The 12059-nt window shown below is 38.5% G+C and overlaps 2 protein-coding genes across 2 annotated transcripts in view; both read right to left on the minus strand.

Annotated features, from left to right (window-relative positions):
• Positions 1-1482: 1482 nt before the first annotated feature.
• On the minus strand, positions 1483-3287 carry camk2n1a (calcium/calmodulin dependent protein kinase II inhibitor 1a). Its single transcript, XM_016566602.1, has 2 exons — positions 2764-3287; positions 1483-2410 (listed from the first exon to the last, which is right to left on the minus strand). Exons 1-2 carry the CDS (start codon positions 2930-2932, stop codon positions 2346-2348), a joined length of 234 nt encoding a protein of 77 aa, XP_016422088.1. The 5' UTR covers positions 2933-3287; the 3' UTR covers positions 1483-2345.
• The window catches only part of LOC107751023 (trypsin-like), a 10464-nt gene continuing 1568 nt past the window's right edge, over positions 3164-12059 (minus strand). Inside the window, exons 2-6 of the mRNA XM_016566594.1 lie at positions 11319-11478; positions 10724-10865; positions 8471-8737; positions 8218-8381; positions 3164-3203 (exon numbers count right to left, since the gene is read on the minus strand). Coding sequence (XP_016422080.1) covers positions 3164-3203; positions 8218-8381; positions 8471-8737; positions 10724-10865; positions 11319-11478 — 773 coding nt within the window. The remainder of the gene's footprint in view (positions 3204-8217; positions 8382-8470; positions 8738-10723; positions 10866-11318; positions 11479-12059) is intronic.

Genomic DNA, 12059 nt, shown 5'->3' on the forward strand with positions numbered 1-12059 from the left:
TATATAATTACACATAGATAATTGTATGCATATGTATAGATAGATAATTAGATAATAACAGATAATAATAGACAGATTTAATGTTCAAAAATGGTTATATATATTATTTTATTATGTAAATATATATATATATAACTGTTTATTTATTAACTTATTTATTTATTAAATTATTGTTTTATTAAATTATTTATTCGCTTCATTTTGAAGACTTTGACTAGTGTTTCACATAATGACTTATATTGGTGGTTATACTGACTGATTAGCACTGCTCAGCACTATGGTGACAGATAACAAACATGGATAAAAAAAAAAGTTGTTCAATTAGCATAAAAACAAATGAGAAAGTTCAATTCAGCCTCTGAACAATCTACGTCAGCAGCTCAAACATTCCAAATAGTTCTTTTCATACTCGACTAATTACAGCAACCCGTCCAGAAATTCTCAGAATTGCAGAAACCTTCCACAGCTTCCACTTCCAAAGCCACCACACAATTTCCCTATTCTGATCATGCCTCTGCAGGCATCCATTTTAACATGTGTGAGTCCTATTGTCTTTGGTCGGGGCACTCCCATGAAACCCAAGCCCGGAGCCCCCCGCCGAAACCCAAGCAAAATGCAAATTGCAGCAGGAGCCAGATTATTTGCATGTCTCTACCAAACACACACCAGGCTTTGCCACCACACAGCGCCGACTTCCCTTGTGCGTTACATAATGCGTTCTGACGTGAGCTAACGTTATTCGGCTGACATCCACATCCTACAGTCTTCTCCTGGGATTTGTGACATTTTTTAAACGCATGATGTCACAATCTGAACTCACCAACCTCAGACTGCTTTTCGCTTTTTAGGAAACGTCTCTGTCTCCAACTGGAGCGAGTGTCCTCAAATGCCTCTTTTAGGATGCCTTATAATTTTGGAATAGTGCTGAATGGGTAAAAGGCACTATGGATAACTTGTATAAGACAAGCCTAGTATATAGGGCTTAGTGCTGCATTAGTGCCACAGCGACACAATATAATTTATGGACGCAGTTTTAATGTTGTCTAAAAAGTTGTAATGTTCCTCCACGTTGTCAGATCCTCTGCTGTGCTTTCCCTAGTGGACACAATGGAAATTTCAGGAGGGTCGAATCTGTTTCCATGGCAGCCCATCCATCCAGCCAGCGTTTCTAATAACCGTTACCTCCAGACTGGCAGGAGAAGCTCTTGAAAACTCCCTCGTACAGTCTGCAGATAATATTTGCTGTGATTCCTCAGCGGACTGGAGTTCAAATGGTGCGCTTTGACAACGCTCATCCCAAACCATGAATCATTTAAAGCTTGTGGCAGAGCCGGAAATGTCACGTCCCCTGGATTTGAGCTCGCGCACAGATTAAACCGGGCTAAACGGAGCATTAGAGATGTGTCAGGGGGAGGGGAAAAACGAGCGGCGTCTCTTTGAATGTTTCTCAAAATCTTTATTATAACAGATATTCTGTAGAAATGTTCTGTGAGATAAATACGTAATATATTCAAGAAGACGTTCTTGAGGTCTTGAGGTTCGTCATGCATAACTAGAATACATCACAAGTAGTATGAAAGAGCCCTGTAAACATGACCACCTAATAGTAATAAACCTGTGCACGTGAAGAAAGCACAGAAAGATACGTTTCTTGTCAGGATCAATTTGGCACATCTACAGTTAATATGCTTTACGATAAGAAGGTTACTGTCCGTAAACTGACGTTCCAGATCGAACCGAACATCGGATGAATGAAATGAAACGAAGCAGGTCACGAGAATCACGGTTAAGCTACATACAAAACATTGATCGAAAGCAAAAGTCACTTCTCGTCATCGTTCCATATACAACGGTTGCTCAACCGTCAACACTGCAAAATATGTATCCAAAGATTTAATAAATAGCCTTTTGTTTTGTTTTTTACATACACAGTGGAACCTCTTTGGAGGTCCACTCTGGAAGAAAAAGTCGACATTGCTAGTATACACCATTAACACCACCAGTAGGCTACTGGGTTAAGCGGGAAGATACTGGTTTGATGTTAATGGTATTGTTTGCTCAGCTCAGTCTATGGAATTGCTTCATTAGAACCAACAACAAAAATAGAGTCCGTCTCTTTAATGAGACCAAACCCTGTCATTGCACACATATCTCGGAGTATAGTTTGGAAAACACAGTATTCCTTCAAGCCCCTGGGCCGCTGGTTCAGTCAGCCCCGCTGTAAACCCTGGACAATGGAGTTTGGGAGATCGAGAGGAGAATGTGTGGAGTGCTTGTCTCCAGAGTGCCTCTTCACAACGTCTTTGGATATACACATCAGAGAGGTTAAGAGTCTTTGGGTCCGTTCACGCCGACGAGGACTTCTCTGTGCTCTTGTCCAGTGCTTGGCCATCGTTGTCTTCTTCAATGACTGTCAGTGAACAGAGACACTAGGGTTATGATGAGAGACCAACTCACAGATCCTCTATTGCGTAGCGCACAGGCACAAAGATAGAGATTCCATGTTGCCATGAATTTTAATACATCCGAAATGGCGCAATACATCACTGTATCCTAATCGCTGTCTATTCGAGAAGCGGAAAACAGACAGTTTAAGCTCAAAGCGCGAGGAAACTGATTATACCGCACGTGAAATCATTCGACACGCGCTATTTTCGTGCGTAAAGGCATAACCGGGAAGCGCAACATGGAATTTCGCATCATCTGCGCCCGTAACAAGCGACTCATTTTGTTCGTGTAATGAAGAAAGGCTTTGCCCGTTACCTCTTTTGCTTCTCCCGATCTGCCCGAGCTTTGGTGGTCGTTTATTCTGGTTGTCACCGAAAAAGTTGTTGGTGTCTTGGAGGCGGCAGGTGAAGGAAAGGTGTTCCTCGTCCCCGTCGTTGCCATAATGAGTCATTTTGTCCTCGTTATACGGTAATACATCCGACATGCTGTATGAACTGACAGCGGCTACTTGATCTGCGGTTGAATCGATAGCGCGAGGCGAATTTTGTGGAGCGAATCTCTCGGCTGTTTACCTCTATCGCACGTGTCTCCGCGAGTGGGTGTCGAGGACGCGGGGCGAATGCATGTGATTTCCTGCGTTCAGCTCGAATTACTCCAAATTTCCCAACGTCGGGAATGCTGGAGATGCGAATGGCCGCTCGCGGAGGAATGCGCCTTATTTGCGCTCTCGGCGGCTGGAGCGTCGTATGGAAAACCTGAGAAACAAATGCAAATTGGGAAGCGATGCAAAACAAAGATCCCTGATGGGGAATGAACGTCACTGAGGCGCGGGCTTCCTCTCCAGCTCTTTCATTGCAGCAATCGCCAATATTAATCTTGGGTACATGGAAAAAAAAAATGTTTCCTTGTGTCATTGACAAATAAAGATGTCCGAGATGATAAATCTTTTATTATGTAATTATAGTTTAAAGCACATTTGCAATCTATTAAACGTGATATTTGTACTCATGTTGATTTCATACAATTTCAGATAACGTTTATAACATTTTATACAAAATTTCTGATTTAATGACTCTGAGTGTACAAAATCATTATAATGTCTTCAAACATATTTTTCCAAGTAAAACTTAAAAAAAAAATGTGTGACACCTTAACCTTGCGACATAATCACGAGAATCTAAATTTGGCGTCAAAATCTATTCAAATTTTATATATATTATTTATTTATATATATATATATATATATATATATGTATATATATATACTTTTATATATAAAGTCCAAAAACAAAGTTTGGGGGGAAATTATTATTATTATTATTAATAACTAGTTTAGCCTTATTTTCATTCACTTCATGAAAGAAGGTGAACCATAAATTCAGTTAGGGTGAATATACGAATGAAGAAAAGCCATTATAGTATATAAAACACATATAAGGGACTGAATTAATATTAATATACAGATTTAATTTCTTTTTTTTAAGAAAATCCTCTTAATTTATTCCAGTCGCTTTCATATGAGCACTCATGGTTTGCAACAAAGACCTAATGCTTATGTTCCGGCTTATTGTTATAGTGTATCTCAATCCTGAAATCCTGAAGTACTGCACATTTTGGATGTCTCCCTTATGTAATACATTGTTTGCTCATTTGTAGACGATCCAAGAGCTGAACTTTACAAATAAATTAACTGTGTATGCAACAAATTTCATCACCTGTGATTATATATATCAGATGGTTTCCACTGTAGTGAAACAGAGAGTTTATCAGTGTTTTTACACTTTATCTTGCTACCAAAATACCAGTTAAGAAAACAGTTAAAGGGCTAAGGCACATGGCTGTGTAAATTAAATAAGCACTGACTCTATCAGCCAATTACATTTTGTTAGACCTCATATCTTAGTTGTAGCAATCTGTTATTTTATTCAGTTATTTTATCCTTATCACATGCTTTTTTCAGTTAAACCCCAACCAAACAGAATAAGATATTAAAACATGGCTGTGATTCACAAGAGAACGCAATATGGGATGTTTTTCCCCTCTGTGTACAGGTTTTCATTTTGTAATAATATCAGAAGCTGGAGTGATGCTGAACTCATACTGGCACAATCTGGATATATGAGCTGAGGGGGTTTGCTTCTCTGCCCAAGATTTTGAGAGCATAATCTTCTGCACCAGGCACAGTCATAACCTTTCCAGGATTGAGCAGCAGACATTGTCACTCCACTGCAGAAACGAGCGGGATGGAAGCGAGGTGCACTGCTTCCTCCCATCTGTGAATGAGAGGCCATTTTGTTCCATTCTATCTGATCTGAATAGCTGAAATGGGAAACACACACAGAGCCAATTGAGCTTTGTCTCGGTTTGCTAAAAACCAGCCTGTTTCCTTCGAGAGAGGTCATTTGAATGCTTAGGCTTCAGACAGTTTAATACTGGAAGGAATGGTGGAGATGAGCTGAGCGTGGTCGGAAATGATGTGTTGACAGACTACAGCTGGTTCTGAGAGTGTGACTGAATCCAAAGATACAGGATGCGTTTCATCTTCAGTTTTAACCCTCATGTTGTGTTTCCAGCCATTTTCACCCAAAGAGGATTATTTTGTCCTGAAAATACTAGCTAATGTTATCGTATTGGACTAAAATTGACTGATTTTGACTGAATAATTTTGTACTTTTGGGGGATTTTTTTCCCCATATTGTTACACGGCCATATTTGGTGTGCCCAACAGTGTTGGGAAAAGTTACTTTAAAAAGTAATGCATTACAATATTGCGTCACTCCCTAAAAAAGTAACTTATAGCGTTACTTAGGCCTCTTTTCCACTGCATGGTACGGCTTGGTACGGTTCACTTTTGGGGGGGTTTCCACTAGGGCTGTGCGATTTGGGGGGAAAATATCAAATTGCGATTTTTCCAGCGAAGGATCGAACGCAACTGTTTTGAACGAGCTCACCCTTTTTAACAACCAAAAAGTGGGTGTTTCGTTGTCTGTTGAGGAAGTATAGACGTTCCTCTCGTTGATAGCAGAGGAGCGGATCCAGCGGAAGCTTGAAGGGGCGATGCGGAATGAAAAAGTTTTTCAGGAGTGGCGGCAGTATAGGCGGCGCAACTAACGACATGTGAATAATCCCGCCCACTCTAAAGCGATACTAACCGCTGCTATCACCGCCATCGAGCTAGGTGGGCGTGGTTTCAGCAACCAGCTCCCGCCTCTTTGTCCATTTTCGATTATTGATAGTGACGCGCGATGACACGCTGCCAAGATGGCGACGGCCCGCTCCGCCCAATTTTGAGCTTCAAAAACTCTCTTCGGAAATCTACGGGTGCCGTCACGGACACTACGTCCATGTTTTTATACAGTCTATGGTGGAAACGCAAACCGTGCCGAGCCGTTACTTTTTATGTAAAGTAATGCATTAAGTTACTTTTTCTCATCCGGGATGGGCTTACTTGTTTGATTTGAATGTAAAAAATGTCTATTTTTGGTAAATGTCCTTTCACACCAAAATGAATAAAGGCCAAAGTATACTTTGGTTTTTATGCGTACATGACGGTCCGCACACAGTGTGCGTGACACAAATTTCGTCACCAAAATAGTATGCACACCATCCGATTTTTGAAACCGGTTTGAAAAAGTAACTCAAGATAGTTTTTTGTAAATGAAAAAGTAATGTGTTACTTTAGTTACTTGAAAAAAGTAATCTGATTACGTAACTCAGAACAAAACTGTGACCCATTTCCACCAGCTGTAAACCTCAATAACCACATAAAGATCTTAAAAAACAAAATATTTTATGGTACAGATAATAAAATGAATCTTGGTAGGTTAATAAAAAAAATATTTACAATAAGTATCACGTCAATCACAAGTTCTGCTTGTCCTGGCACGTGGAATTAGCATTGTTCTTAATATTTACTTATTTTTGTGTGGCATATTCATTCACAATGCCTTTCCCTGTGGCAACATGCTGTTCTGCGATTAATTTCCCATGAAACTCTATTCAGACATCCATCAGATTACTCCTTTACTGCCAAACATGTTAGCAGCCCTCCTCAAAAACGTCATTATTCCCAAATGACCTTTGTTGTTGGTTGCTTTAACCTTTATGCTTAATGTTACCTATTGTTTTTAATTATGTAAGTAATGAATGATGCTCCAGACACATAAAAGATGTTATTATCTAAACTGAGCTTTTGGGATGCTTTCATATGATACACACATAAACTGCTACGAATCATTGCGTGTAGTTCGTGCAGCGATCATCTTACACGTGGTGTCATGTGCAGGCAATGAAACCAAAAGCTCCTGGAACTAATGCCACCTTCAGAGAAGAGTAATTGCAGACACACCCAGTCCTATTAGATGTGCAAACATCCATTGTTGCAAGTACGGTACAACGTCAAATCTTTTTATGGCTTCCCGGTCACATCAACTGAACTAAACAAAGGCAATTTTTCTGCATTTAATATCCGTTTGAGAATGTTAAAGGAGGATATTTTGAGTGAAACCTTTTCGGGTAATTCCCTTGTAAATAAGCAATTTAAAGGGCGACTGTTTATTACTACAACTATATGCACAACATCTAGCTGCTAACTGATATTAAAACATGTAATGATCAGTCAACATCACTGTCAGATATTTTTGTGCACTTATCATGCATATTAATCACATTATTTTAGAGTTTGAATGTGTATTGTAGTTGTAAGAGGCTTCACATTAGATTTGGATTCATTTGCTTTCATTTATGGGTGTTTCTTCAACTTTGACACTTTTACACTACCTTTCAAAAGTTTGGGGTCTTTAAGATTTTTGAATGTTTTTAAAAGAAGTCTCTTACGCTTACCAAGGCTGCATTCATTTGATTATTGTGAAATATTATTGCAATTTAAGATGATGTTTTCTATTTGAATACATTTTCAAATGTAATTTATTCCTGTTATGCAAAGCTGAATTTTCAGCATCATTATACTCCAGTCTTCAGTGTCACATGATCTTTCAGAAATCATTCTAATATGCTGATTTGCTGCTCAAGAAACATTTCACTGATTATTATCAGTGTTGATTAATTTGCGGTTTAATCACTGCTTAATATTTTTGTGGAAACTGATTTTTTTTTCAGGATATTTTGATTAACAGAAAGTCCAAAAGCATTTATATGAATATAAATCGTTTGTAACTAAATTTAAATGTCTTTTCTGTTGGTTTTGATTAATTGAATGCGTGCTTACTGAATAAAAGTATTAATTTCTTAAAACTATATAGGTATGTAGTATACATAAAATGCTAGAAGCAAGACAAAGGGGATATTTTATTAGGAAAATGTTTAAAATATACACTCTAAAAAATGCTGGGTTGTTTCAACCGAACTTTGTGTCAAATATGAACTAACCCAACTTTTGGGTTAAACATTTAATGTAAAAATTTAACCCAACAGCTGGGTTAGTCCATATTTGACCCAAAGTTGGGTTGAAACAACCCAGCATTTTTTAGAGTGTAATATATATTCTATCACTGTTTTTTCCACCACATAATGGTGTGGAATGAACCACAGAATCATTTAAAATGTGGTGAAAATGTTGACAATAATGAAAGAATATTCACTGTAGGACATTGGTAATGGACAAATTAAATAATCTGCTGAGAACGTGAAATGTATTATAGGGGACAAAGGTGCCCATCTTTGAACAATAGTGTTTGTGCATTATATGAATGCAAGCATTGGAGAAAACACACACAAGTTTAGTCTTCCCTGCTGAAAAGACCAGCTGACTTAAGGCATCTTGAAAATGGGCTGTATATGGTCTGGTCAATCCACCTGCGGAACCTGGACACGGCCGTATAGACCCCTGGAAACCTAGGATCTCCACAGCCATTTCCCCAAGAGACCAGGCCGTAAACACGTCCATCACACACCAGCGGCCCTCCAGAGTCCCCCTGGGAACATCAGAAAGCCAACATCCTTGTAGAGCATTTGGATAATGGAGAATGTCAGCTGGCCATTGTCAAGTACTTTTCCACAGTACCTTACACGCGTCTTTTCCTCCTGTGCTGGACCCCGCGCATATCATGTTTGTTGTGATGTTTCCGCTGAAGGAGTTACTGCTGTTGCACTTGGAGGTGGAGACGATGGGGAGTCTGACCGTACGCAGGGTGAGGGGCGTCAGACCTCCGCTGTGGCTGGTGGAGCCCCACCCGGAAACCCGGCACATCCTGCCCGCCAGCAGCCCTGCGTTCTGTTTGGGGAGCGGGGCGAGGGACACATACCTGTTGAGCTCTATGGGCGCACTAAGCTGAAAGAGCCAACATCCAGAGACAGATATACAGATTAGGGTCAATATAAAAGCATCATCTAACTGTATCGAACTCAATATTAAATAACTTACATTTTAGAAGTAGTAAATAAAGATTATTAGAGTGCGTTTTACAAGAATATGAAAAATTAACAAATCTTTCTAATTGTAACATAATGTTATGTTTAATACAATGTGTTTTACAAAAACTTTCTGACCCTCCATAGACAGCAACACAACTGAAACGTTTTATGGCCCAGAAAGGTAGTAAGGATATAGTTAAAATAGTCAATCAGTGGTTACTTATTTTTGTGTTATTTTTGTTTTCTTTGCACACAAAAATAATTCTCGTAGGTTCATAAAATTAAGGTTGACCCACTGATGTCACATGGACTATTTTAACGATGTCCTTACTACCTTTCTGGGCCATAAAACGTTTCAGTTGTGTTGCTGTCTATGGAGGGTCAGTAAGCTCTCGGATTTCATCTAAAATATCTTCATTTGTGTTCCGAAGATGAACAAAGGTTTTCGGGTTTGGAACGACATGAGGGTGAGTAATTCATGACTGCATTTTCATTTTTGGGTGAACTATCCCTTTAATAGTTGGTAAATAATAAGAATTGGTCCCCAAACTAAAGTGTGAATGCAATTTCTGAGTGAAATTTTTTTTTACACCAAACTATTTCAGTGTAATATTATCCAGTTGTTCATGTATTTTTGCTCCGTCAGAGAAACTTATGTTAAAACCAGAATCCATCGTGTTTCTGAGCAGCAAACAATAGCAGCATTTTGTTCCTTTATGAATCAGTGTTTTGAACAAATCTGTTGAATGAATGATTCAATGACTAATTTTTGAAGGATATCGTATATGCGAGTAGGTACTTCTTTTGAACAAGTACTTACTTCATGACCATTAAAAAAGTATGTTCTATATAATATAAATGCGTGTGAATGAAATCCAGATTTACTACATTTGTCATGTTGTCAGTGTCATATGATCTACAGTGTCAGTTGCAGTGCTTCACTGCCATTCACAAATCCTCACCCATGGCCTCACGGATATTAAAGCGTCCACTGAATGCACACTTCATAACCTCTGCAAAAGTATTAGGTCTTCTGGGTAGTTTTTGCATACTGTTTTATGAATACTGTGAATTCAGACATACTACTCCTTTCACATACTGAAAAGGCAACTTTATAGTAGAGAAGTAGGCATATTCAGACACAGCAAGTCTGTGTTATAATAACTGCTTTTTTACTGAATGAATCAGTGATTTAGAACAAATCAGTTGAATGAATGATTCAAAGATTCAAGACTTAGGCTGCATTCAAATTTATTATTGTATTTTTTAACGATCATGAAGTAATTACTCATTCAAAAGAAGTACCTGTTTAGAGAGTATGCATTTGCAGATGCAGCCTGACCGAATGATGTCAAGTTCCAGCATTGTTGGACTCATATGAGCACTTCTGGAACACAGCTTAGCCAATCAAATTCAAGGACTGGAACTAAATGTTATATAATTTGAATACTAGACTCTGATTGGTTGACCAACAGGTTCAGAAAAGTTTAATTATGTAAGGGATAATGTATAGCCAGTCGGTAAAATAACTTCCTACTAGACGATCAGAACTTAATGTTTTGAAAATATTTTAATGCATTTATTTATTTTTTTCTATGTTGTTTCTTTATGGTTGGATTAGGTTAGATTGTCATAATTGAAGCCATGAATACCATAATTGACCAGATTCAAGCATCCAATACTTTCGTTTATTTATATAGCACAATTACTGGCTACACCGTAGCTCCAAAGTGCTGTACATTACAATAGAAAGCAAAAAAACAACAAGACAAAACTTTCTTATAGTTATACACTCACTTACTTGAAAGTAATATATTCAGTATTAAATATATCACTCGTAAGTGAGTGAGTGACTCTTGAGTGAGTGTATAACTATAAGAGGCAAAGAACCAGAGTGCCGTACCTTTATGAGCATGATATCTGCATTAGTGGTGCTGCTGTTGTACTGAGGGTGCGGGACAAGCGACAGAGGCTTGGAGTACTGCTCTGTCCCCTCATAAGCACCTAAAGTATAGTCTCCAACCACCACCATCATCTGATCCATCCTTAAAGACAAGTAAAAATACAGTCAAGACTCTGAAAAAAACATGGAATGATTTTCTAGCACCACCATACTAAAGCACTCCAATACAATGTGAATAAATAAAGAAAGAAAGAGTTGTCCAGATCCTAGTTATAAGCTTGATATCTGATTTCTTGACATCACTTGTTATACACAGTGACTCTTTGTAGAGGACATGAATTGAATGACAGTATTTCTCGCTGTTAGCAGCCTCAGCTGTGCCAAGCAGCAGATAAGCCAGCATTCATTAAGTCCCACACTGTGATGACGGGTCAAGGTTAGCGCGCCTCCTGAGTGCCTGTCTGCTTAACTCTGGCGTTCGACTCACCCACGGACTTGGCCATCAAGCTTCCTGCCATACTGTGTATCATGTAAGTCTCATAAACAGCCTGTTAGGTAGAGAATTTATTTAAAGAAAAGGTGAAAAATCACGCACCCAATATTGCAATGGGCGGCTGTAAGCACCCAGTATTTGTGGACCAGAGATCCACCACAGAAGTGCTGGCCCTTCGAGCTCTGTAACGACACGATGTATTTGATTGAATTTGGCGAGGGGGTATATCCGCCAACAATGCGCCCCTGAACAAAGTCCAGACCTGGAAAACATTATAACAAACATTTAAAACAGCTTAGAACTCAAGGTGACAGTGAAAGGACAATGATGATTATACTCTAATCTCATTTACATTGAATTCGAATTGACAGCTGACAAAATCAAGCTTGACACCCTGTGTATCCCTGTTAAATAATGGTTACTTTTCATTCCAAGGCAGGATATATGACCTGATTTTCTATAAAGCCTTCTTATGGGTTACAAAGTAGTCTGATAAGGAGAGTATGCAACAGTGGTTTATGATATTTGATTGTTTCATTCAAACAGATTGATTAGGTACGTAATTGCATATGCAAATTGGTCACTGACAAATGGGAATGTTCACGATGTTCATAAAGGAAGAAAAATATTTTAACAATCTAGTTGTGCCCAGTTTGGATTCATGTTGGTTTCATATGGTTTGAAAAACTTTTATATAATTTTCAAAATAGTTTAAAAGGGGTCATATGATGCGATTTCAATTTTTCCTTTCTCTTTGGAGTGTTACAAGCTCTTGGTGCATAAAGAAGATCTGTAAAGTTGCAAAGACTAAAGTCTCAAATCCAAAGAGATATTATTTATAAA

This window comes from Sinocyclocheilus rhinocerous, unplaced genomic scaffold, assembly GCF_001515625.1.
Source record: "Sinocyclocheilus rhinocerous isolate Xijiao unplaced genomic scaffold, SAMN03320098_v1.1 scaffold2647, whole genome shotgun sequence".
NCBI lineage: Eukaryota > Metazoa > Chordata > Actinopteri > Cypriniformes > Cyprinidae > Sinocyclocheilus > Sinocyclocheilus rhinocerous.